This window comes from Colletotrichum truncatum (genome assembly GCF_014235925.2).
Source record: "Colletotrichum truncatum strain CMES1059 chromosome Unknown Contig_0001, whole genome shotgun sequence".
Classification (NCBI taxonomy): Eukaryota; Fungi; Ascomycota; class Sordariomycetes; order Glomerellales; family Glomerellaceae; genus Colletotrichum; species Colletotrichum truncatum.
The window spans coordinates 10,275,644-10,301,845 of NW_027222398.1; the positions used below are offsets into that span (position 1 = coordinate 10,275,644).

The following is a 26,202-nucleotide window of genomic DNA, read 5'->3' on the forward strand; positions in this document are numbered from 1 at the left end:
ATGTCTTTCGTCCAGCGTCGCATGTTCTCCGCTTCGGCGAGAAACGTATGTACATCCCACCATTGTTCTTTCTAGAGCTCTCAATGCCCCCCAAAAACACAGAAGCTTTCGAGCCAGCTTGCCTTTCCCCCCCAAACTCCGAAAAGCCGACCTCGGGCTACCGCAGCTCGAAGCTTCGTGAAGCACCAACTGGCACCAAAACACCGTCAACAACACTCAAAAGACACTCAATGGCTGACATGACGTCTTCAAACAGCTTTCCAAGGTCACCGTCCTCGGTGCCGCCGGCGGCATTGGCCAGCCTCTCTCTCTGCTCATGAAGCTCAGCCCCAGAGTCACCGAGCTTGCCCTCTACGACATCCGCGGAGGACCTGGTACGTTTTTTTCCCCAGCACCTCTCCCAGCTTCATCATCACCTCAATGGATCCATTGACTGACATCTCCTCCCTCGTAAAGGTGTCGCCGCCGACATCTCCCACGTCAACACCAAGAGCACCGTCAAGGGCTTTGACCCTACCCCCACTGGTCTCGCCAACGCCCTCAAGGGCTCCGAGATCGTCCTCATCCCCGCCGGTGTCCCCCGCAAGCCCGGCATGACCCGTGACGACCTCTTCAACACCAACGCCTCCATCGTCCGCGACCTCGCCAAGGCCTGCGCCGAGTCCTGCCCCGAGGCCAACATCCTCGTCATCTCCAACCCCGTCAACTCCACCGTCCCCATCGTCTCCGAGGTCTTCAAGGCCCGTGGCGTCTACAACCCCAAGCGCCTCTTCGGTGTCACCACCCTCGACGTCGTCCGTGCTTCCCGCTTCGTCTCCGAGATCAAGGGCACTGACCCCAAGGACGAGAACATCACCGTCGTCGGTGGCCACTCCGGTGTCACCATCGTCCCCCTCTTCTCCCAGAGCAACCACCCCGACCTGAGCTCCAACGCCGAGCTCGTCAACCGCGTCCAGTTCGGCGGTGACGAGGTCGTCAAGGCCAAGGACGGTGCCGGTTCCGCCACCCTCTCCATGGCCTTCGCCGGTGCCCGCATGGCCGAGTCCCTCCTCCGCGCCGCTCAGGGCGAGAAGGGCGTCATCGAGCCCACCTTTGTCGACTCTCCCCTCTACAAGGACCAGGGCATCGACTTCTTCTCCTCCAAGGTCGAGCTCGGCCCCAACGGTGTCGAGAAGATCCTCCCCATCGGCAAGGTTGACGCCGCCGAGGAGAAGCTCCTCGAGGCCTGCTTCGCCGACCTCAAGAAGAACATCGCCAAGGGTGTCTCTTTCGTCGCCCAGAACCCCCCCAAATAAATGTTCTTTTTTTCACTCTAAAGAACTGAAATGATTTATTTAACAAAGGGGAGAAGCGAGAATCTGTGTTGTAGTAGATGGATACATGGTTGAGCAAGGGTTGAAAACAAAACGCACTCTCTCAGCCTATTAAAAATAATCCGACGATAATTCATCCAAAAAATTGCGTTGGATTGGGCAACGGCTGGGGGAGACAAAAAGGGTTAAAGATGAGCGCGCAAAATACTCACACACACACACATAAGTCGTGCTTTTTCCCAAACTCGTGGCATTCGACTTTAGGTCTGGCCTACTACTGTACCATACTAAGAATTTCAAAACATGCTTGACTTCATGATTACTTTGCTGTTCCTTTCTTTTCTGCTTTCCCATCCTGATGACGGCTTGTTTTTTTGCATTGAGTGATTATCGTTCGTTGGCCATAGCTAATGCCCAGTTAAGACTAACAATGTCATGACAAAAATCAGAATTCATGTACCGTCATTTAAGCCTTGACAAAAAAAAAAAAAAAAAAGGCCTTGACAAAATAAGTCATTGTGTAATGAGGCACTATGTATGTGCGGTATGCAATTCATGCTCAGCCACGTATCATACATACATCTTTCCATCCATCATCATCTGGATCTAAACCTCTTCTCGGGGCTTCTTTTTTTTTTAATGCGGGACGCGAAAAAAGAATAAATAAACAACACGCCAAAACATTTAAGTCTATCACCAACCAGAAAGCAGGCATCTACTGCTGCCGGCCCGTTCTCCACGCCTCGAGCTTCTGACGGCGCTCCTCAACCTTGCGCTCAAACTCGGCAACCTTCTCAAGGCGCTTCTGGTCCTCCTCCTCGTCCTTCTTCTTCTGCTCAGCCTCCTTACGGATTCTCTCGCGCTCGAGCTGCTCCGGTCGGCGAGCAGCAATATCACGAGGGCGGTAGTCGGAAAAGAGGTGCTTGAGGACGACCTCGATGATCCAGCAGGCGCCGTAGTCAATGACCATGACGGCCGTCATGGTAGTCTTGAACTCCTCAGTGAAGGGCACAAGCTTCATCTGCTCGTTGATCTCGGGGATGAATTCCATCGAGCAGGAGAACGCCAAGGCCGAGACACCAACGATACCGTAGAACATGCCCTTGTTCTCGCGAAGAGACTCACGGAACGGACGTCCCTGGTAGTTGATGGCAAAGGTACTGATCTGCTGGATGAGCTGGAGGAGGTATACGGCACTGTTCAGCAGACTAGGAGAGAACTCGGCCTCAAGGTCAACGTCACCAGAGCGACTGTGTTCGTGATTAGCTGACATATCCATATAAGAACAACTGAAACGAAAAAGACTTACGGCTCAAGCTTGTCGCAGAAACGGGCGATGTAGATCAGAGTGGTAACATGGACAGCGAATTGTCCCAGGATCGAACCAATGATGTAGAAGTTGAAAATGTTGGGCTGGGGGCGCTCCTTGGACAAGCCCTCGACAACACGGGCGCGAGAGATGGACAGGAAGCAGACACTCATGAGAATACCGCTAATGGTGTACTGGCCGTCGCCGAACTTGATACCCTCGAGGTACAGAACACTGAGACTGTAGGCGCTAATAAGGCAGTTAAGAGCGAGAATCTTGTACGTCTGGATGGTCGCAACAAGTGTGCAACGACCCTGGCGGATGATGTTGGGGACGGCAATGACGTTGCGGAGCTTGCTGGTGAAGGGCGCGGCGACGGAGGCATCACCCAGCTTGAGGGTGGGAGGCTCATCGTCTCCGCCCATCTCGTTCTCCATCATGCTAGTGGTCATCTTGTCCGCAAAGCTGGCGGCCTTCGCCTGGGCCTGGGCCTGACGAGCGGCTCTGGGGTCCTGGTTGTTGAGAAGTTGCTGGGCACCGGGGGACGTGACGGTCTCGATAGCAGAAACGCCGTTGGCCTTCAACCATTCCTCAGGAGTAATGTTCTTCCTCTGGGCTTCACGCTCGACGGCCTTGGTAAAGTGAGGGTTGCTGGGTCCGGGAGGGTACAGTTGGGCAATCATGACAGGGACAGGAGGGGCGGGCTGGTTAAAGCGCTTCATGAGGTCAACCTGCTTCTGGTAAATCTCCTTCATCTTTGTGTTGCGAGAGTGCTCGGCAATACGGGTGAGATCCTCCTGAGTGCCGTTGAGAAGAGCGATACCAATGTGAGCTTGCTTGAGAGCGCCGACGTCGTTGGTTCCGTCACCGGCCATGAGAGTGTAGTATCCCATGTCGCGTAGACCGACGAGAATGTCTTCCTTCTGCTTGGGAGAAACACGAGCGTAGACCCAGGTATGGCGGAGCAGGGAGTTCCAGCCGACCTGGTCCTTGAACTTGGCGAGGGCGTAACCGGTGACACAGAGATCATAAGACTCGAGAATCTTGCTGTCAATAGGCTTGGAAGGATCGACGGGAATGCTGATCTTCTCATCAACGCTGTGCCAGATGAGCTTGTCACCGCCCTCGTTGTCCTCGGGAGCGTCCAGAATCAAAACCTCACGATCAACAATTTCGACATCTCTCGCAACGTAGACGGCGGTGAGAGGGTTGTCTCCGGTAATCATTACAACACGGTGGCTGCTCTCGTTGAGCATCTGCACAGCCTGCTTGGCGTCGTCCTTGAGGGGGCAAGACAGAACAAGGAATCCGGCAAAGGTAAGACCAGACTCGACGTTCTCACGCTTCAGGTCGTTGATCTTGCTGGCGCCGAGTTCGTTGTCAACGGTGAGCTGCTTGTAAGCGAGCGCAAGGACACGAGAGCCACGGCGAGTGAAGTACTTGAACGTCTCTTCATAGTCGGCAGGAACAGTGGAGAGTCTCTTCTGGATGGTCTCGGGAGCACCCTTGACAGCAACGAAAGTACCGCGGATGCGGTTACCAAGCTTGTCCGCACCGTTAACAGTAGCAACTGAGCTCTGTCTCTTGAGGGCGGAAGAGAACTGGAAGCGACGCTTGATTTGAACAGTTCCACTGACACCAGTGAGGGCGGCAGTGGTGGGCTTGCTGGCAAGGGTATCGTTGCGACCAACAGTCCAGCCAAGAGAGGTCACGGTAGCCTTCTCCATGGGGTCACCAACAACTTCACCCTCGTCAAGCTTGACGAGAGCATGGGCGGTAGCGAGAACCAAGGTAGTGTCCAAGCCGATTTCGCTAACAGGAGTCATGTGAGAGTGGGCGCCGTCAGACTCGCGAGGAGTGTCGGTGCCGGAGTGGCCAAGTCCAAGACCAGCAATACCCTCAACGACCAAATCCTCGCCGGTGAGGGTTCCGGTCTTGTCGAAGCAGGCCACATCGACGCGACCGGCAAAGGGAATACGGAAAGGCTCAGTGCAGAAGATGGCGTATTTAGCAAGAGCCGCCAAACTGGTGTTGACCGCGAGACTGAGCTCCATAGGCAACTCAGGGGGGACGACACTGGTGATGATCAAGACACAGTCGAGCAGAAGCTTGGAACGCTTTCGGTCCTTCTTGACACCCTCGTCCCAGACGTACCACGAAGCGGCGATCGCGAAAATAAGGAGGAAGAGGATGAAGAGCAGGGCCTCGACGTTGTTGGCGGATACACGCTCAGTGGAGTAGATCATGGTGCGGACAAGGCTGCCTTGGGAAGTCTCAAAACCAGTCTTCTGAACAATGGCCATGGCACCGTTGTCGGGAGGCGGGGGGACACCAGAGGCGAGTTTGGGCTTCTCTTCATCGGGGTTGCCGTGAGTGATCTGCAGAACCTTGGTTCCGCCCCAGAGGAAGGCGTTCTTGTCCAGGCCCTCGGGCTCAATGGTAGCATCGGCGGGACGAAGCTGAATGGAGTCCTTGAGAAGAGGAGTGCTCTCACCGGAAAGCATGGCCTCGTTGACGATGGCGGTTCCCTCAACGAGCAGCATGTCGCAAGCAACACCGCTGTCCTCCTTGGTGCGACCAACGGAGACGAGGTCACCAGGCAAAAGCTTATCGCTCTGAATCTCGGTCCACTTGCCCAGGCGGTAGACGTATACGTCATACGGTTTGATGCTCATTCCGCGGAACTCGTTGAGCGTGCGCTGGCGCTGCCAGACGACGGTGCTCTCGAAGGCGACGAGCATGAACAGGGTGAAGAGGGAGTAGTACCAGTACTCGTCGAGCATCCACAGACCGACACAGAAGATCTGGAAAACGAAGAAGGGAGCAACGGCGTGCTCCTTGAAGAGCTCGGTGAAGGTAGGGACGGGGATATCAAAAGCGTTGGGGCCATAGTGCTCCTCGATTCTCGTCAGCTCATCCTGGGTTGTGATACCCTTGGACTGCTGGTAGCGTCCAATCTTGGGCTTCGGCTCGAGATCGATGTCGTAGGTGAGGGTTCGGAAGGTCTTTTCCTCAGGGACGTAGATGAAGCGTCGCTTCTGGAACAGGAAGGAGGTGTTGACCTTGCCGCCGACCTGGAAGAAAGGACGTTTAGTGAACATGTAGTAGAGGGTGGCGAGAGATGTGCGTCGCGATTCATCTTACCTTGTCGCGAACCAACTTGCAAATCTCGGAGGAACCGGCATTGGCGACGGGAACGATCTTGATCAGCTCGGCATCGTCAATTGACTTGGCGCGAGTGGCAGTGAAGAGAGCCTGGAGGTTGACGCTCCAGTGAGTGCTTAGCCAGAAGAGAGACTGGAAAGTGATGATGGTGCCGATCCACACAAAGGTCCATTCCTCGGATGCGATGTGCTTCTCGTACAGTTCGGGGGTCAGGTAGTAACGCAGGAAGATGGGCCAAACGATGGCAAAGGGCCAGACGTAGGCATGGAAGTGCGTGGGCAGAGGCTTCCACAGCTCGGCCAGCTTGATCTGGTTGTTATCCACGAGGGGCGCCATCGTGGGCGAGAAAGCGCAGCGGCGCGGAACCAAGCGACTGGCGTGAGGAGGGGCGACGGTCGATGGTATGAATATGGGGGCAGCTCGTGGCGTAGTCGTCGATGTCCTCCTACTTGTCCTGTGGCATCGAATACACGGATCGATGATGGAAGATGGAGATGAGACAAAAAAAGATAACACGTGCCCCCGACGGAGACGAGAGTGACGGTGGGGTTGGTGTTTGCTGGCTGGCAGGGAACAGGAAACAAGCGGGAAAAAAAAGAAGTAGGCCGAAGGATTTCGATGTGGTTATCTGTACTTTTTTCGCGATGGCGAATTGGGAAGACCTGGAAGGCCACTCACAGCTGTCGCCAGGGGTACTTACTGTCTGGATGTGACCAGTCAGCATCCGATTTCAGTGACCCGTGGGGTATTTACGTGGACCCTGCCCGCTAAGGTGCACCTCCTGGCCCTGTTGGACCTTGACTACAGTAGTGACCTTGGCTGGAGACACTGACGCTACAGGTTGCCTGCCTGCGGATTTCGGATTTGGGCCGTGTGACTAAGCACATTTCCGCCTTAGGTAAGGGTCCTCCAAGGTATCCCCTGTTTTACCTGTTAGTTTACGGCCAGTCTGCTGATAGTCTGCTGGATAATGAAGCCATCACCAAGTCACCCCACCACATAAGCCGTTGGGTACTTTTTGAATCAAGTTTTTTTTTGTTATAAGATGCTTCTTGTTTTCCCAACTCTACTATTACAACTGGAACTCTATTTGACAAAAAGGAAAATTGTTGTATTGAGGTATCTCTGTCTAGGTATCCTTCCTACCATCATCTACCAATGGTTATCATCAACTCTCAAACCCCGGAAACGCCTGTTTCCGAAGTCTCATATAACATAAAACCGACTTTTTTCCGCGAAATTTATTCATGCTTCCACTATCGTCACTCCTCCGATACACCGGTAATAATGCTTCTGCGGTTGGCGCGTCCACCCCCGGGTGCCAGCCACTCGTCATAGCCAGACCCTCGGTGCTGCTTTGGTGGCTTAATGTATTCAGAGATGCGTCTCGAGACGCTTCCCTGGTGCCTCAGTTCTCTACGGGTATCACTAGCTCCTTTTTCCACAGGCTGCACGTAGAACAAGTTTCGTTCGTCATCCGCTGCATAAGACATCATGCTTGCTCTCTTGCCGACGGAGAACTGAGCGCTGTCGCGTTTGCTGGGCTTATACGTATATGGGAGGACCCCCGGGTTCGTGGTGACTGGATCGGGTAGGAAGGAATTGCGCACATTGTCGTTGTATCGATAATGGCCGGAACGCCGGGCCAGTTGGCGCCACATCTCGGCATTTTGCTCGCGCTCTAGGGCTTGAGCGTTGGCGACGAAGCGCTCATAGTCCGTCATTTCCGTCGTGTCCTTGCGAGGTTGTTCCTCCGGCTGGGTTTTGGGACGCGGATTGGAACGAGCGTGAGATGATTTGGCGTGCTTTGGCACCTGGGCGAGTGCTTGTTGCGATACCTGATGTTGTGATACATCTGGTGGTGTTTGGCTTGGCGGGTCATAAGGTGCTTCCATTTCCACAGGTGAGACTGATTTTGGTGGTGTCAGATCTCTCGCAAAGGGGTCCGCAACTAGGTTGAAGCTATATCGTCGTGTCGATCTTGGGCGAGATTGACTCCTAATGGACCCTTTGCCGTTTATTGAAACGTTGGAATTCATTTGGAGCAACTTATGCTGGTGCTGCTGCCACGAGTCGTCGACACTAGACTCCTCTCTGGTGGACACGACCTCAATCTCGCTGCTCTTGACAATTTCAAGGCGCCGATGCAGCTCTTGAGGGGATGGCGCTTCATATTTTGATGAAGACACCTCTCGGGACATGCGCTTGTCGGCCCTCTCAGCAAATGACATACGACGTCTCTGCTTTTGCGACTGCGGTTCGTCTTCAGCAATGTCGGCAGAATTCGCGGCTAGGTAGTTTCCGACAACCTCCCCATTTCCGACGTAGACGCTCTTGCGATACCTCTGCGTCGTAGAAGTCGTGCGAGAAAAGTCCGACGCCGCATGCTTCGGCACATACACAGGTCGGAGCACCGGTGCTGGTACCGGTGGCTCGACCTCAGTCTTGGCTTCCTCATCGTTTTCGAAATGGTTAGAACTAGACTTTGACCAAAACCGTTTTCCAAAGCTGGGTTTTGTGCGCAGCTTGGATGGGGCAGGCGATGTTGCGGACGGCATTTGTTGGTGTTGTTGTGGTGTTCCTGCCTGTTGAGACTGTGATCGAGACTTTGCCTTGTGTGGTGCGACGGCCTCAGGATTCGGAACGGGCGTTGTGGTCGCTTGTTGGGGCTTCGCGAGATGTCGAAGAAATCGTGGAACAGACGAGGACGGAAAGCTTCCAGGATCCGAGACACCCTTGTTCTCATCTGCCTTCACCTTCCCATTCACCTTCCTGTGTGATGATTGAGAGGCTGGTAGCAGGATAGATTGTGACTGCATTTCGTGCTCGGTGGACTCATCAAAATTGGGAGTCGGACCGGACAAGTTGCTGCTCTCGTGGTTGGTTCCGGCAGGTTGGCTCGTATTGTCGTCGCTAGTGGAAATCCACCGATTCTTATTGTTCGTGGTGTCCTTATCCTTGGGAACCAATCGCCGGCGCACGAAGCGACCCAGTAACCCTGTTTCCTCTGCCGACGGTGCAGGAGGAGATGACGACGTACCAAGACCTGTCACTGCACTTGTGGCAGTTGAGGGACGGGTGTAAGTTAGAGGCAGCTGCAACTCGCTCTGTTCGTCCAACTCTGGCAGCGGTGCGGCCATGCGACCTGTTTCGATGCGACCCTGGGCTTGGGTCTGGGCGAAACTGGCAGGGTTGGCAGGGGGCCCTCCTCGAAGGGTGTTCTGGGGATTGTGGAGCTGGGGACCACGTCGCATCGGAGGTTGCATGGGTCTTGACGGTGCCTGCTGTTGATGCCGGGAGGGCGGTGGTGTCGGTTCAGCTTCTCCCTGCTGATTAAATTGTTGCAAGGGGCGTCCTGACTTCGTCTTTCGTCTGGTAAGCTGGCGACCGATGAACCGGTTAAAGGCGTCCTTGACCCCGGCGGAAGACTGAGCAGCCGTAAACGGATTTGGGTCTGAAGACAATTGGTCCGCGTCCTCCTGTTGTCGCTTTTGTTCTTTGAGGTTTGAAAAGGATGGCGCTTTTCCAAAAGGTGCGCTGGCGGGCGCTATCATTGACAACGGTCTCAAGCGCCGGGAGGGAGCAGTGGCATCGGGCTGTTTCTCGTGCTTGGGGTTCCGAGGGAGACCGTTTGAGGTTGCAGGTCTGTCTAGTTGACCCTGGCTCTGCTCCCTGTCTTCGTGGTCGTTTTCTTGCCCGGCTTCCACGGTTATGGCTATGGCTGCGTCTGGCCGCCAACTCCAACGATTTTTGGACAGTCGACGCGATGAGATGCCGGCAGTACTAGTCTGCAGTTTGCTGTCGGCTGGGTCGGCGGTCTCATTTGAATCGTGGTTGACAGAGGGCGAGATCAGAGGCTGCTTGCTAATCACTGCATACTCCTTGTTGTACGCTTTTCGCGGTCCTCCCGACCATGACCAGCGATTAGGGTTGACCATGGTTAATATATTTCCAGCTGTCTCGCCGCAGGACCCTCTAGCTGCGTCTCTAGAAACGTGTCAGGCCTCCACACGCAATCCTGGGATCCAATTCCATGAATCAGCGCCCACCCTCCAGAGACTTGTCAGCTCTCAGCTCAGCGAAAGGAGTAATCTTTCCTTGGTTAGGATGTGCCGGGCCAGCAATCACAACGCCACGCCAGTAACTTTGAGGGCTTGCCAGACGTATTGGGGACCCCAGTGTGAGTGCCGAGGCGACGAATCAGAAGAAGAAATTCGTGTAAGCAACGCGCCGAAATGGGAGAATGGATATTGGTGGGGGGAAGCCAACTGTTAAAACTTATGGCTCGACAACAGCCAGCAAGGAGACATGACGAGATGTATGAAGACGGCGAATACAAAAAAAAAATCAGGTGGACCTAAACAAGCTTATGAAGCATTTGCACGGATAGAAGCTATGGCAATGGCATGGGCCAACGGTACATCACAAGTCGGTCTGCAAGTACTCGAGAGGTACCCTACCTACGAGGACGAATCCTTCGTGGTGGTGTGTTGAGCCTCCCACAAGTTGACAGAGCCAGGTTACGTCAAGTTACTGTCCCATGCCAAAGCAACTTTGCCAGCACTTTATGGCGCACAGCACAACTGACGATCAGAATGTTCGCTGGACGACCTGGGAAGAAGGCAGGAGCCCTGTGTGGCTGGTCAGGCTTTGACTTGGTACCTGAAGCACGACACCAGAAGTCGATCGGTCAGGTCCAGATGTCTCTCCCCGAAGTGCACAGGCGGCGAGTTTCGCTTAGTAGGTGGTAGAAGACTACTTGCACCGGCGCCCATAAGCCAAAGCGCTATTGCGCGTGGGCTCGGACTGAAGAGCCAACTGCCCAGTCCGAAGTCCAAGGGTGCGTTAGCGTCTTCAGGAGAGCATCAAAAGGTGCAGCGGCTCAATGTGTCGGCGGCGGTCTCACTTGTCGGAAATTATAATGGCAACGGCCAAAACGTCAAGAGAAACCCTCTCCAAATTTAACAGCCGCCTGCAGATCCCTTGGGTATGACACAGGCGAGCGAGAGCAACATGGTGAAAATTGCTGAGCTGAAAAGGGAGATGAAGAGGAAGCATCAGGTTGCCTTACTCGGCAAGGTGCCAAGACTTGCCCTCGGCTGTAGTGGAGATCACGGCATCGGTATCCTTGTATAGCCCATGGCTCAAATGGAGTCAGTCAAGGGCGGCTTACTGTGTGTCAATAAGTCCTGGGCATGTGGGCACAAAGCCATGTTCAACCGCGATGTCGACAACGCTGCTTGGACTTGACCAGCAGGTCAAGTCTACGACGCACATATACAGGCGCCGGGCAACGAGCCCTTCGTCCGAAGCTTTTTTGACAGGAAACGCGAGGATGAGAATCCCTTCCTCGGGCAAAGGGTTTAGTGGTTGGTGTATTTGAGCAGCGTGGTACCTCTCTGCCTGCGGTCTGCTTGCCTTATTGAGGACAGGCAGAAAGAGTTACTGCGCTTGGATCTTCTTGTATGCAAGACGCGCGCTCTGAAGGCTGTGCTAACAGATGAGACACTTGAGGCCGATAAGCCTGTCATGTTTAACACTATTAGCCGGGATGCATTTTCCAACTTCAGGGTCCTTTGAATACGTACCCGACGTGACTGGTTCTGGTAATTATGCCGGCCGAAACTGGGAAACAAGCACGTCGTCAGCCTCATCCGGTCTGAAATGGTCGTAAAGGCGGTTGGCTGTACCTCGACAGGCTTCATGATCCTTAATTGACAAACCCAAAAGCTTGGTTGGATACTGGAACAGCGAATACACCGCTTCGGACTTGGTGGCGCCAGGCTCCGATTATTAGTTGGGATAAATCTGGCCAACCGATCATCGGTTTGGGCCTGGAAGGTTCCCCAAAAGAGGAGAGATGAGATGCTAAAACAGGAATAGGGATTGTGAAGGAATCCAGCTGAGCAACCTGTATTGAAGGAGGGGCGGAGAAGGCGGAGAAGGCGGAGAGGAGGGAAAAAGCACATGGCAGCTGTCCCAGGTGGCAGGCGGCCCGCCAACATTCCTACCCACCTCGCCCTCTATCGTCGAGACGCTTATAAACATACCTGTCTTAACATGATCATCACTGGCATTCATAAATGGGGATTCGTCATCTACCGCTGCACATATGATGATGGCGGACTCTGGAACCGATATCTTATGCAGCTAAAGAGCTCCTGTCCCGCGAATCTTGTTAAGAACCGACGCGCCGAGCTACTAGAGGAATACCTCGATTAAGTCATTATTTAGAACCGTATAAGCCTTGATAACGCCTCCCGACTAGAAGTTAGGAAGTAATTTGATCAGTAGGTTACCCCATTATTGATGGTATTGATCGCAAATATGTTGGTTGGATGTACTGCAACGCTCTTTACGTGGGAGCTATATACGAACGGCTTCTCCAGGAGGGCTTGGGCGACGATGAGTCCTATCAGCGCCCACCTGCTATTTCCCCTAAGAGAAAAAGTGTGACACCTAGTTGAATAGGTAGTAGGTGAGATTTTGGGAGGGAGACGGATCAGTCATGAAAAAGCAGCGTAGAAACGCGACGAAGATTACTATAGTGGCAATAGCTAGTATGGCAGTAGCACCAGCCAAAAAGTCCACGGCATCGGCAATTTACCCGCCAAGTATCTCTAAATTTACCCCAGCAAATAATTCAAACACCAAACGGTGAATTCTTGCTTCGACTCACGTCATCAACCACCAGCCACCAGCGGGACACCAAGAATGTCCCGAAATCTCCGACATGTTGCCTAAGCCGGCTCTCGTTTAAAAACGGTAAAACAGGGCCGTCCGACGCCATCTCCGCCCCTATTCAGCACATTTAGTCTTGTATCGCGTGCTTCAGATGTAAGCCTCAGCGGTCATCTACTCCAAGTATGCTTATCTGAGCCCGCCCACCGCCCCATATTATTAAAACCTGGAAACAAACAGTTCCGATTTTGGCCGCGTGCTTAAACCTAAACAAGCCTAACCAAAAAAGGTGTTTCGCCAAAACGTTTGTTCGCTGCTACCTCCATCTGTCTTCCAGATGCTTTCTGAGCCTGCGGCTGAATCGAAGCCATCAGGCGCTGATTTTGCAGTCTGTTCCATAATGTGACGGCGTCGCATAAGTGGCAGACAGCTGCACCACGACACACCATGCAGGCCAACCCTTTTAGCCGCCTGCCGCGGATATATCTCTAGCCTGTTGTTGGTCTTTCTCCCGACTGAATTTACACGTGCATGTAACGGCAGCTAGTCCTATTTACATCTTACCTTGATCGACGGATTGAGCCACCATCGCGCGGCGGTGTTTCTCCATACTCACCACGAAGGGTTTTGGTTATTTCTAATCTTGAGCTCGTCGCAAGGCTCTCTCAACTCTCTGATCCGGGTCCCATACGAGCGCCCGACATCGAGATCAATCGAGATTAAGCAACAAGTACGACCAATCGAGTGATTGAGCTAGAACCAGCAGCACGCCCTAACCGTGATGGGGTTAACGGCATCCCTCCTTTATCCCAAGATTATGTTGTGGCACCCTGAAAAGAGAGACACAGAGAGAGAGAGAGCGTTGCTAGCTTGCTGCTTGGGCACCCGGCACAGACTGAAAGCCTCTCCTCCCCCCGGACGATAAACATTAGTTGGCTAAGACTTCTGCCAGGTACCCCGCAATTATCTTGAATGATTTTCGTCTCGTCTACGTTTCGAAACGAACATATACGGCGCCGGACACAGCTCTCCCACAGACCCCCTTTTCCGTCGGAGATGGATTCTGTCACTTTCTCATGCCGGCCGGAACTACTGCACACTCGGTCCACGAGTTCGCCTCACCGTCCGCCGGCCACTCAAGGATCCCCTGCCAAGCCTTAGCCGCACTCTCAAATCTCACGGACGTTGGTTGTGTCTTTGCTTCGGAAAATAACCAACTCGGGAATCGATTCGTGTATTGTTATTCGTACCTTGAGCCTCTCTTTGCGAACGTGTGATCACTCCTACCGTCCGGGCGTCTGGTTGCTATGCGAAAGCCCGATCCAGAAGAACCAAAACAAGGGAAGGGTATCTTGAACACTCTTCGAACCCAAATGACGGGTATAATTCGCAACTCGCCAATACGCACATATTTTGAAGCCTCATCAGAAGAGCACTAAGCTTTTTCCAACATGCGTTCGAGCCCTCTGCATTCGCCAGATCATCGCCAACTGACTGGAACCCCGAGTAACAGCCCTACGTAGCAAAGTTTGCCAGTATCTGCCGCCTTACACGCTATCAAAGGTTAAAAAAAAAAAAAAAAAAAAAAAAAAAAAAAAAGGTTGCAGCTCGCCTGGAATCCATTCTAGCTTCAAGGCCCTTCCAAAAGGGTTACCACGTTGATCAGGAAAACTGGTAGGAGACAGTGACAACGGAATGATGGCCCTGGCGTTCGCGCAACACAAGTATCCACCCACGTGGTCCCTTCAAGTCACAAAACATTGACAATCAAGACAGAGAGATTTGACCTTTTTTTTTTTTTTTTCAGCCCCTCCTAAAGGGGTGTTGCGCTGGCACACACACCCCCGAGCCGACATAAACAAGGTCGTGCGCTTCGTTCCCATCCCAGGTCTGTATGACTCCAACTCCCTTCCCCCCCAATGCACGTACCTCCAGTCTCGGCAAACATTAACTGCCCCGAATTGTCCTCGGAAAGCCATCCGATTCAAGTCAATTGGTCGGGGTTGAACAAGTCGTCGCCTTGATGTTTACCACCAGTTATGGCGGTCCACGAGCCTCGCGAGATAAACGGATGGCTTTTTCGTCTGGATAAGAAGAAGAAAAAAAACACATCACAAAGCGTAATGCTGTCAATCAAAGTTATTGATGTATAAAATCATGACTCATCATAAACTGCACCCGAGGGCGCGATAATACTTAATTCTCGGGGGGGGTATAATTTTAACACTGCTGTTATTCATGCAATGTACGCAAGGCATGCCCATGCCATAAAGCCTTCCAAGATCAAAGGAACCCTCCAAACATTGCTTGGCCGCTGCCCTTCTTCAATCCCTCCAACGCCATGGCAGCCTCCGCCTCTTTTGCCGATTGAGAGTTCTTGGGCTTCACCGGCCCGAGACCTCGCAACGGGGTCCATTCTGGTGCGCGGACCAACTTGTTAATGAGAGCATCGCAGTAGAAGAAGGGCTCTGTTGGCCTTTGCTGGACGCGGATCTGCGTGTTAGGCGAGATTTCCGTCAGTGGTCCTGTGGGAGAATGAATAGGCTCTAAAGGCGGCGGCTTCGATGGTGTCGCTTCCGGCGCCTGGTTCATTTGCAGAGGCGGGAGGATGAGAGAATCCAACGAGACACGCTGGATATCGGATAAAATCTTGGGCGAGACGACCAGCGGTTTGGCCTTGCTATGCGGTGTCTTCACCTGCTGAGCCGTTGGCCGCGGAAGAGCCTTGGCGGCTGGAGCTGACCGAGGCGTCCCCGTGAAAGACACCTCGACGCCATCAATCGTCTTTCGCTTCCGCTTCCTTGGGTTGAGCTTGACCGCAGCAAGGATAGAGTTCTCCTCGGCCACTGCCATTGCGACATCAACCGCCGCGGCCGATTCGCTTTGTGCCTGCTTATCGTCTGTTTTCTCCTGTGCCACGCTGGTCGGCTGATCAAGAATATCAGACCGAAGGTTCGGCGCATCATTACATGTATTAAGTTGTGTCGGCCGAGGCAGGGCGGCTGGCGCAGACTTCCGGGACCGCTTCGGCCTGGGTTTGGTAACCCGGGGAGCTGTAGGGGAGGATGGGGCTGGGATCTGATTGCCAGTGATGCGACGGAGCTCGGCTCTCACTTTCCACGTCAACCAAGCCGCGCTTGTCTTGTCATCGCGAACCGCCATCGGTCGTTGGGGCGGAGGTTTTGGAAGGGCCTCTTCGGTGGGCTTGGGTTTCTGCTTAGCTCGTTCCTTCCGCGCCGGCTCGTCTTTGACAGTAGCGCTCGCAAGATCGATATCTGATGTAGCCAACTCTGCTTCCTGTTGCTGAGATTCAAGGGCCTTCTTGGGCTCATCAGACTTTTCTGGCACCTCTGTTGGTGGGTCTGATTTCTCGGCCTTCACAATGACTTCCGGCGGGAGTGTAGATGCGGCATTGTCGCTCGTCTTTGGTGCATCTTGCTTTGATTTTTCGTCTGCGGTGCTCTGGCGCTTCTTGGACTTTTCACTGATTTCTTTCTTCTTTTTCGGGAGCTTGGTGCCGGGGGGAAGCCACAGCAGTGGAACTCTTTCTTTGAGGTTGGACACCCAAGCATCACAGTCCCATTGTACCCAGTAATCGATGATGTCTCCCCATGAGCTCTCGGGGGGCTTGGTATAATTGACGAAAACGACCTTGCCACCCCTGCTGTGAATTGTTTTGGCGAATTCCCTCACCAGGACCTTGAGTCCGTGAACTTTGAGTGAGGTGCCGAGGATCAAAAGGAGGTCAGGGCAGAGTCCAAGATCGTGGGTGACTATGGGCGAGATGAGATGAGCACTGGGGTGTTCTTCGCCGTAAAGTACGATGTCTGGTCTCAGCTTGCCGACGCCCAAGGCTCTTTTGCCTCTCTCCTGTCTAGCCGCTGTAGCCCCTGCACAGTAAGGACATTCGGGCTGTCGACCTGACATTGTCTCGTTTGCTCGCCCCTCCTCGTCCCAGGCGCAGATCTTGCCACATAGGAAACACCTCAAAGACTCGAGAGATCCATGGAGAAAAACACATTCAACACCGCTTGACTTTTTGTCCTGCCGCTGCGCTTGAGACTCTGATAGAACAGAGGTTTCGCACCCCTCTACACCACCGGCTTCTTCCGGCTTGGTCAATCCTTTGCTTTCTTCCCTAGATTCGCCCGAACCAGTTGGGGCTTCATCGCTGGAAGGCAGATTCGTTGGCGCAAGCGTTGCGGCGGTCGACCTCCTAGAGAATCTGCCGCGATGGCCGGGGCCCTCCTGCAGAGAAGTCGAGAGGCCTACCTTCTCCTCAATCTGGTCAATGTTTTGCGTGTAGCATCGAACGAGTTTGCCACGATTTCGCAAATGGCCGATGAAATGATGGGATGCTGTAGGCTGAACGTCCTTGACCTTCTGTCTCAGGGTCGTTGCAAAAGTGTAGAATACAGACGTCCGCAAAGGATCGGCCCAGATGGAAGCATCAAATAGGTCTCTGCCTTTGATGTTGGGTAATGTCGACTTGTTCGGGTTAGATGATGGGGGTGTTTCGTCGGTTTCTGAAGATGCGGCACTGCTCGCTGTGCTTGACGACTGTCGGCTTGTTGATGAGGATCGCTCTTCAAAAGGATCGAACAGGACTGGAGGTGGTGAAGACAAGGGCGATGAGCTGAATGTCAGTGGTGGTCTAGACAGATTCGACTGCGCGAAACAGTCGAATTCTCTGTAGGAAGTTGGTGTTTGTGGTAGGACGCTAGGCGGAGATGAGAGAGGCGATGAGCTAAAGAAGAATCGCGACGCCTTGGGTGTGCTAATCTGAGCTGCAGTCTGGGCGACTGTCTTCGAAGCCGTGTCTGCCAACGGAGGGGCATCCTCGGGCCCATCTTTGGACCATATTTGGCACGGCTTTAACGGGCTTGATGCAAAGCTGAGAGGGTCGCCATGTTCTGCAGCTTGCCTAGAGACCAGTGACGATGTCAACAAGGACCTCTTTCTCAGCTCCGCAGAATGCGCCTGATACGCATTTGGTTTCCGTCGAGGATCAGGACTTGCAGAACGCAGTCGTGTTCGTAAGAAGCTACGGCTCGGGCTTACTGCGCGACGGCGCGTCTCTGCCCGAGGATAGTGCTGCGGGGGCTGAGAATCACCTTTGGGACTCTCTTCTGGTGGTAATGATTGTGCCCTCCTGGACCGCCGGAGCGACCTTTCTGACCGGGTTGGCGTATTTCCTCGGTGAGACGAACCTGCTGCTGAGGACTCCGGCTGCTGGTTGTCTGTTTGTAGCCTTTTTGATGCTGTGCTTGAGCGCACTGCCACTGACCCATATCTCTCTGCCTCAGAAACCGTCCTCTCGTCGCCGGAGCCTGACGTCTCCTGACTCTGAGAGTCCTCGCTGTGAAGACATATTCCAGAGTCCTCAAAAGAAAGCCGTCGTCTCTTGATAGGTGGTTCGCGATCATTGGTACAAACATTCGCCGAAAGACGCCTCGGTTCAGCTGTATCGTCTCGACTCGCGGCATCGAATTGCGCCTGGATGAGGGAGTAAAGCCCGTTTTCACTACGGAAGTCCTAGAAGGTTATTAGCTTTCAGGTTGTCGAGGCAGCGGCAGTGGTACCTACGGGGATGCCGGAATTGGTACTGATGCCAGCGCCGGTTATGACAACCACCTTCCGAGCTTTGAAAAGAGCATCGGCAATCCCCTGCAAAAGGACATCCGCTGTCGGGGTTACCTGGGTGGTAGGCATGTTGAGTAGATTCTCAGTATCGGCCCATTGGATTGGTTTGGGGTTGAATTCGTCTGCTAAACGTTCCTAGTCTTTCAATGCCAGAGGCGCGTGCTGAAATTGGCCTACTCGTCTAGGCCGTGGCGTCACCTAATGATATAATCTGCAAACGCGTTGACGAAGGTTCAATTCCTTTCTGGTTGAGATGGCCCAACTGGCAAAGGACGAATTCCTTCGCAAGGGGTTGTATGGGCAGGTGCTCGTCAAGGAAATCCTGCTGACAGACGTGGGTGTAGTTCGGAGTCGAGGGACTTGGCAGTATGAGACGCGATCCCGGAAGCTTTCTCCAGTGCGTGGGGAAAATGATTCAGCGTTTGCCGTAAAAAGCTCGACAAGCTTCCGAAAGCTTCAAAAGAGCTATCGTGTAGCTGCCTCCAGGTTGTTGTCGTTTTGCGACGCGACAGCAGGGAAGGATGGTGGCTGGGATCGGTACCGACGCGATGGGGAGAGTAGGTGGTAGACCGGGGTTCGCGACGCCGAGATTCGCTTATTTGACGACTGATCGCGAGGAATTTAGGTCGAATGACTTATTCAGGGATCAAAATAAACAATCTTGCAGTTACTTCGATCGACAAGGTGCAGTGCGAGTGCAGTGAATATGTTGTCGAGAAGTTGGGTATCGCGGTTCTGAGGCTGAGGTAAGGCGAAGGTCTAGGCCCAAGCTTGACCTCGAACAGACCGACGCGTCTCAGACCGGATTTAGGGTCCTAAAGCTCGAAAACTTAAGAGAGCAAGCTCCAAAGTGTGACGAGTCGATATTTAGGACTCGGGTTGAGGCAAAGTCGCCCCCGAAGTCGGTTGTCTTCCGTCGTGGAGAAAGGGGGCGAAAAAAAGCAATTGATTTGGCTTGTTTGACGGAAGATTATTTCAACAAAGCCTGCTAGATCGGATGTTGTTGTGCAACCGCGACTTCCCGAAGGGACTTCGACCAGGACCAGGACCTCTCTCCACTTCACTAAACGGGCAGCAGACGCCAACAGCTTAGCGTTGAACCATACAGAGAAGATCGCTAATGAGATCACTGAGACCCACTTGTGCTGATAAGATAGGCGAGCGATAATGATAACGATAAAACTTGGATAAGACAACTGGGAGACATTGCATCCCATTCTGTCGTATTGATGGAGTTACACAGCAGAAGTGAGACCCCCCTAACGGCTAAAATTCTGGTGGGACTTCTGCTGTCAAATACAGTGCTTGCTTGACCCTGGAAAGATTTTCATATCGGCTGCATAGCCAAGAGTGACTGACCACTAGAAGAGCTAGAATGTTTCCTACTATTAACGTGCAGCTTCAGAAGATCCATTATGTGCAGTGCTGTGTCCCAACAACAAGTGGAATGGACAACAATATTCGTTCATCCGAATTCCGTTATATCTCTTGAATGCTGATAAAGTGCTTGATCTTCAATAAGCTTGCTAGTTTCATCATCAGCACGTTCTAGCTGGTCAATGCAAACACTTGATGTCTTTCTTGCGGCCAGAGACTGGCTACTAAAACAAATGACGAAAAACAGTGTCTGTCGAATAAGCTGGTGAATCTTATCTGGCAACTCGGAAGTTTCCATTGTGGACAACACCAGCTTGTTTCGCAAGTTCGGTCTCGTATTGGTGGTGAGATTTTGAGCATTACCGTAATGATCTACAACTGGTGGACGTTTCACCTCGGACAACCCCAGGATATCTATCGCAGTGGATCTACTGCTTAATAGTCCTATTTATGTCCTCCAATAATCCGATTATTGAACGACAACAAACCGAGTCAGCCATGAGTTATCAATGCCGATACGTCGACTCGCCCGGATTGGGAAAAAAAAAAAGAAGACTCAAAATGACAGATGAGACGACATCGGCAGCAAATCATTGCGCTCATGACAGACAAACAAACCATATGAGCAAGGTTCCCTCGCCCTTCTGAACGTATCAACACATCCGTTCTCACACCGGCATCGGGCATCTGATCTTTCCGTGCTTCTCGGGGCCTTCGGGCGGTACCAGAGTTCAGCCCCTGAGACGATGTTGTTTGATCAGCCATGTCTCCCCACCCTGTCACAACCCTGACGGTCTCCTTTTCCGCCGCCCGTTGGCCAGCTGCATTTCACGTCAACCGCAACTCCGGTTTCCTTACATTGCAAAACTTCGTTCTGAGGGAGAACTTTCCTCAGTTGTAACCCCGTTTTAGTCGCCGTGTGCCTTCTTTCTCCGGCTCTGGTACTACCTGGGAGGCCCAGAGTCGTCTGAAGTTGGAGTCTAACACCTGATGAACCTGTGCCAGGCGCCCGCCAAGGGCGCATGAGTCGTCTTTATCAATGATCATAAGATCTTCTTAGCAGGGAGTAGTTTAAAGGCCAGGTTAAAATGGGCTACATAAGTATCTTGACATTCCAGTCCCCTTTCAACCGGACGCGCCTCTTTAGTTCTATCATTTTTTAGCTCGGCCTCTATACATCGCGTCTTTCATTCCTAATAGCAACCCATTTTCACTCTTTATCCCTCCGGCAGGTCCAACTTCATCATGGTTTGTCTTCAGTCGTTCACTCTTCTCTCGCTCGCTTCGATAGCGGCTGCGCAAAAATGCAAGATTCAATTTGATGGGCGAGTCCCCTCCGGAACCGCCCTCAAGTCCTTCGACGCCGACAATAAACTCTTCAATTCTAAAAATGTCTTTGGCAAAGGCCTAAGCTTCAGCAAGGTCCTGCAAATGCCCAAGCAGGCCGGCTCGCTTTTTGACGGGGCCAAAAACGTTCCCACCGAGGTCACCATTAAGTAGGCCTCATCTGCCGTCCTCATCAAATTTATGTTCACCTAGCTTACATCTCCTAGCGACAAGTCAATCTTTAATAACCAGACTGGCTTCCGCCGCGCTGAGCTTGTTCCCGCCAGCAACTCGGGCACCGATCCCTCCACCACCGGCGTCAAGACTCTCCACTTCAGCATTGCAAAGGACCCCCAGCGGCTTCTCAACACCTCTCACGAGTACCAGATGGCGTTCCTGGAAAGTAATGACTTCAGCACGAACCAGGTGGTTCTCAAGACCGGGACCATCCTCGGCGGAAAGACTGCGGATCCCGATACCCTCCAGCTCTTCGGCAACGTGAACACTAAGCCTTCGCCCCCGTTGTTGTTCACCACACCCTTCACTGCAGGCGTAACTCACAACTTTGCCATGACTCTGGATTTCAACGCCAAGTGAGTGTCTTCAAAATGCCTTGAATGATAACACAACTAACACAAGTATAGCACGACGAAGGTGTTTTATTCCACCGACAAAACCCCGCTCAAGCAGCAAGGCGATGTGTTTCCGAATGAGGTTGGCGGACAGGGCCAATATCATTTCGGTCTCTTGAAGAAACCCGTCGGAGGCGAGGGCGACATCACGAAGAACGGGTTCCAACCTGCTGGCATCAACGAGGGAGTCATCTTCAGCGGCATCTTCCTGGAGGATAGCGCTGACGGATGCGTCAGCTTGTCACCATAATGGAGAGGTGTAAGGAACGAAATGTATCAATACGTAGACGAGACCTTGCCGTGAGGAGGTCCTCAACCGGCCCGCGAAAAGGCCGAAATAGAAAGTAATCTCGTCAACCGTAGCAAATGCTCGTACCACACCGGCATCCAGTGTACGTTTAATCAAGATCCATGAAAACCTTGAGAAACTTTTCAAAGTCATTCGGCACCCCCAGCCCCGTAATGGTATCAAACCCAGGCTTGGCAGGCCATCCGCCGGGCGCGTCTCCGTTCCAACTACACGAGTAGCTTTGCCCCTCGACCACGTCCTGCAGTACAGCTCGCATTTTTTCCGAGTATAAAATGGGGTTCAGCCAGCCTACCGGTCTCTTCCCTGCCCGTAAACGCGCATCGTTGACCAGCGCCACCATGGCTGCGACCACTGGACAGCTGGCGCTCGTGCCCAGAACACTGCTCGACGTACCTCCCCATTCAATAGCAAACCCGGACCCGATGGCGCTTATGTCGGGATAAGCGCGGCCGGAGGGATTGTAACGGCCTTTCAGGGTCCCGTTGAGGGCCGCAATATACTCCGCCACAGCATCGGACTGCCACTCCGGCCGTCGAAAGTAGTTGCTGAAGCCACCGGTGCTGAACCCGGCTCCCGTGACCGGAGGACCGGAGTTTGTCGTCGCGCCTACGGTAGTCACGTACGGACACGATGCCGGAAATGTCGGCAATGTCATCTCTCTGCCTCTGCCGTCGTTGCTGTAACATAGTCGTTGACCTGTGCCGCGGGAGCCGCCGTCGCCCGACGCCACAAGAACGGAGACGCCACGGGCCGCGAGGGCAGCAAACATGTCGCACGTCCGTAAGGCGTAGGCTTTAGGAACGCTCAGCTCATCGTCGGCGTACGAGATGGATATAACGTGTGGCAAAGCTTCGTCGGTGCGGTCCAGGAGATAGTCGAGAAACTCGACAAAGGGCTCGTTGTCGGACTCGGTGGCGTGGTATGGGATTCCCTCGCCATCAAGTTCAATCCCACGGCCACCGACGGAATAGTATATCACGTTGGTCGGATATCCTAGTGCCATGGCGTACTGGACATCAAGAGAGGCCTCCATACCCGCGGCATCCTTGTCTTGGGGGTTTTCGCCGCCGCTGACCAGTTCGACGGTGAAATTGTAGCCAGTCTGCTCAATCTCGGGGACATAGCGCTTCATGAAGGTTGAAGTGTCCTCGTAGTTGATGTACTGCTCCAAGAAACCAGCGATGCCGAACTTGACGGGCGAGTTCCCAATTGGCGCCGTGTAATTGATATTGTATAGAGCCCTGATACATGCAGGATCAGTGCCGCCATTGCAGGGCAGCTCTGGCCGGCCGCATGTTGATTTCAATCTCTGGGCCATCGGAGCTGGTTTCAGGCGCGGAAGGGATGGCGGCATGAAGTTGCAAAGAGGATGCACAAAGTCCACCGCTGATGAGATCTCAAGAGGCACTGAGTATGTATGAGCCCTGATAACTGATTTTCTGTCCTCAAAACTGTAGGAATATAACTTTGTATTGAGAAGTCCTTCAGCATTTCCAACTGTGGTATTGAAGGTCATCCAATCGCGAGCCAGGACAACATCAACTCCGTGGGCTGCCAACCATGACCGAACCAAGCTGACGTCTTGCGGCTCGGCGGCGCGTTGAGACTGTACGTCCTCTCGAGAAAGATGGTTCCCGTAATTCGGACTCCCAGGGCTGCTGATCGCGTCAAGCCGGGTTTTCAACGCTTCAATTTTGTGTTGCTTGAGGGCAATCGAGAGGGATATTTGCTCTGAGGTGTTTGCTCTGCCATGAAGTTTCCATCCTTCGGGGACAACATCGACATTCTCCACCGTCACGAGACTAGCTCCAGCCGAAAGAAACAAAAGGCTAAGCACTGCAAAGAAGAAGGCGGTGTCGGTTTTCATCATGGTGATGTCGAGCCGGTTCAAATTCACATCCGAATTGGCCGGCAATTTGTTGTTTATTCGTTGCTGATCCCGCCGACTTCTGAACAGTGCTTTCTGGCCCAAGTCGAGCAACTTTGAGTGACACCGTGGTTCAATGCAATGACAACTAATGTGGCCGATCCGTCAACTTTGTATGTTTGCGCATCATGCCGCTTTGGCTCATCCGAGCTTCCCATTAACACAACGCTGGTTGATCTAGTCCCCCGCGAAAGCGGAGTTACGGTTCCAGCTTCCTCTCGGAACAGATATTTCATATCCTCTTTGGGGAATTGACAGGCTTGTCAACCAGCTCTTTACGGTTCCTCTATTCAGCCGCGGGTGTGGGATGGCATGATGCTTGGCGGCACAGCCTACTGCTAGCTGACCTCGGTACCAGGATTTGGGGTATATGCGACACTTGTAGCATCGTTCTTCTGTCAACGTGTCACCATTACGAATTATGTGAGCAGATACGATGTATTATGAATTATGTATTCAGTATGTAGGGTATTGTTTTGTTTATGTTGATGCATGTGAATGACACCGTCGGACACAAGCACGTCGAGTTTAAATGCATAGACTACTGAGTTTAAGCCTCCTGGTGGCTAACCACCGTCGCAAGCTTCTCACGGCGGTTGGCGACCTCCTCCAACTGCGGTCGCAGAGAATCAGCAGCCTCCTGTGAGAAGTGGCGGGCTCCAACACGGTGCTCGAACAACAAGTCAATCTCGGAGTAGGTAAGGCCAAACGGCTCCGGCAAGCGGAAGAAGGTCCAGATTAGGAACAGCATCGCAACGCCGGCCCAGAAGAAACCGCCCTTGGCACCCCAGTTCCATTCGTTCTCTCCGATGATGTTGGGCTGAAGTGCGTTTACAACGAAACCTCCAGTGTTGTAGATAGCACGTGCGAGAGCGACAGTCTTGACACGAAGTCGGGTAGAGGGCATCTCAGCTACGAGCGTATAGCAGGATGGGCCAACACTGAGCTGGAACAGGAAGAGCATCACGACGATGAGAGCTCCCACAGCCCATGAAGTTCCTGAGCTCATCGCAGGAACGCCGAGGCCTCCGATGATGATCAGAATGATAACCATGGACGACAGACCAGCCAGGTAGAGGGTACGTCTACCGATGTGAGTCATGATGTACCAGGCGATAAAGCAGCCGATGAGACCGATGCAGTTCTGCACCAAGCCCATGGTGAAGCCGTTCTCGGCGCTCAAGCCGGCGTTTCTCATGAACTGCACACCATATCCCATGAATGGAACTCCGCAGAATGACTGGGTCAGCCAGACCATGCACGAGATCTCAGTACGACGCCGGTCGACTCCGCGGAAACAATCCCAGTAGTGTGTACCAGAGCTGACCTCGATCTCGAACTGGTTCGTGACGCGCATCATCTCCACGTGGGCATCCAGGTCAAAGTGGACGCCGCTCTGGGGAGAGGTAAGCTTGCGAACTGCCTCCTTTGCCTCGTCGAGACGGCCCTGGCGGACGAGCCACCAGGGACTCTCGGGAGCAAACAATGTGCCGATGATGATGGGGATGGGCCATATCCACTGAAGAGCGAAAGCTGCATTTTAACTTCACGTCAGTATGACAGAGTATTTATGTAGCAGCAAGGTCACTCACGAATACGATAGCCCCATTGGTTTTCGATCTTCAATAGTCCACGGAGCATGCCACTGCTGATGAGCTGGCCAATGACCCAACACATGTTCCTGTTTTTGTTAGTTCATGCTTTTCTATCGGGCCGTAGTGGTTTAAAGAAACTTACACCCAGGAAGTCATGTAAGCTCTGAGAGCAGTCGGGCAGATATCGGCGGCGTACGTGACCGCCAGCGTCTGGAAAATTCCCCATGGGATACCCTGAATGAGAGCACCAGCCAAGAACATGGGCAGGCCGTTGGAGAAGAACGGGATGAAGACGGCACCAATCATGGCAATCATGGAGACGACCATGGTCTTCTTGTATCCGATCCACTCAGTGATGAAACCGTTCAGGATGAGACCGAGAATCGAACCAACTTGCACACCGTTGTTGATGATAGTTTGCCACCGAGCCGACACAATCGGGTCTCCATCAGCATTGACCTGGTCACCGTATCGCTTTTGGAAAGCGGGAAAGACGTAAAAGTTGCTCATCAAGTTGGTATCGTAACCCTTTAAAGATCATCAGCACATGGACTTGATAAGTTTGTAGAAGAAAACAGTACCTCCATAATGATAGCAAGAGAGATGATGAACGAGAACAAGATTGCCTTGGGCCAGAACCGGAACGATTCTCGCACAGTCATCTGACGCTCGATCTGCATGGCCGTGATGGCCTCGCCTTGCTCGTTGCCATGGCTGACGGTTGGCACCGTACCGGCGCCCACAGCCTTTTCCTGCGACATGTTGAGGGTTCTTGAAAAGTAATGCCAGAGGTATCAGGCGGCTAAGACTGAGGTTATTCCCACATTTTGTAAACCACGAAGAGGGCGCGACGTTGCATTTATAGATGATCAAGCCGGGGTGTGTTCATTACCATGCAACGCCGCCATCATCTGAGAAGCCCGA

General features: G+C 53.0%; 8 protein-coding genes across 8 annotated transcripts; 3 read left to right on the forward strand and 5 right to left on the reverse strand.

The window, feature by feature from the left end:
* On the forward strand, window positions 1-1,295 carry CTRU02_202885 (malate dehydrogenase; the record flags this gene model as incomplete). The annotated part of the gene is made up of 3 exons (XM_036731215.1): window positions 1-45; window positions 257-374; window positions 457-1,295. 3 exons carry the CDS (start codon window positions 1-3, stop codon window positions 1,293-1,295), a joined length of 1,002 nt encoding a protein of 333 aa, XP_036577084.1.
* A 733-nt stretch (window positions 1,296-2,028) lies between these two features.
* CTRU02_202886 (cation-transporting atpase 4) lies at window positions 2,029-6,123 on the reverse strand (the record flags this gene model as incomplete). Its single annotated transcript, XM_036731216.1, has 3 exons — window positions 2,029-2,563; window positions 2,623-5,696; window positions 5,767-6,123. 3 exons carry the CDS (start codon window positions 6,121-6,123, stop codon window positions 2,029-2,031), a joined length of 3,966 nt encoding a protein of 1,321 aa, XP_036577085.1.
* Window positions 6,124-7,049: 926 nt separating this feature from the next.
* Window positions 7,050-9,725, reverse strand: CTRU02_202887 (uncharacterized protein; the record flags this gene model as incomplete). Its single annotated transcript, XM_036731217.1, has 1 exon — window positions 7,050-9,725. The coding sequence occupies one exon, from the start codon at window positions 9,723-9,725 to the stop codon at window positions 7,050-7,052; it is 2,676 nt and encodes an 891-aa protein (XP_036577086.1).
* Window positions 9,726-11,754: 2,029 nt separating this feature from the next.
* CTRU02_202888 (uncharacterized protein) lies at window positions 11,755-12,009 on the forward strand (the record flags this gene model as incomplete). Its single annotated transcript, XM_036731218.1, has 1 exon — window positions 11,755-12,009. The coding sequence occupies one exon, from the start codon at window positions 11,755-11,757 to the stop codon at window positions 12,007-12,009; it is 255 nt and encodes an 84-aa protein (XP_036577087.1).
* A 2,742-nt stretch (window positions 12,010-14,751) lies between these two features.
* Window positions 14,752-18,180, reverse strand: CTRU02_202889 (Hst3 protein; the record flags this gene model as incomplete). Its single annotated transcript, XM_070204102.1, has 3 exons — window positions 14,752-17,158; window positions 17,231-18,003; window positions 18,055-18,180. The coding sequence occupies 3 exons, from the start codon at window positions 18,178-18,180 to the stop codon at window positions 14,752-14,754; spliced, it is 3,306 nt and encodes a 1,101-aa protein (XP_070062684.1).
* A 2,553-nt stretch (window positions 18,181-20,733) lies between these two features.
* Window positions 20,734-21,696, forward strand: CTRU02_202890 (uncharacterized protein; the record flags this gene model as incomplete). The annotated part of the gene is made up of 3 exons (XM_070204103.1): window positions 20,734-20,984; window positions 21,027-21,407; window positions 21,459-21,696. The coding sequence occupies 3 exons, from the start codon at window positions 20,734-20,736 to the stop codon at window positions 21,694-21,696; spliced, it is 870 nt and encodes a 289-aa protein (XP_070062685.1).
* Window positions 21,697-21,844: 148 nt separating this feature from the next.
* Window positions 21,845-23,623, reverse strand: CTRU02_202891 (tripeptidyl peptidase sed3; the record flags this gene model as incomplete). Its single annotated transcript, XM_036731221.1, has 1 exon — window positions 21,845-23,623. The coding sequence occupies one exon, from the start codon at window positions 23,621-23,623 to the stop codon at window positions 21,845-21,847; it is 1,779 nt and encodes a 592-aa protein (XP_036577090.1).
* Window positions 23,624-24,233: 610 nt separating this feature from the next.
* On the reverse strand, window positions 24,234-26,039 carry CTRU02_202892 (MFS maltose permease; the record flags this gene model as incomplete). Its single annotated transcript, XM_036731222.1, has 4 exons — window positions 24,234-25,216; window positions 25,276-25,364; window positions 25,421-25,806; window positions 25,860-26,039. The coding sequence occupies 4 exons, from the start codon at window positions 26,037-26,039 to the stop codon at window positions 24,234-24,236; spliced, it is 1,638 nt and encodes a 545-aa protein (XP_036577091.1).
* Window positions 26,040-26,202: the final 163 nt, after the last annotated feature.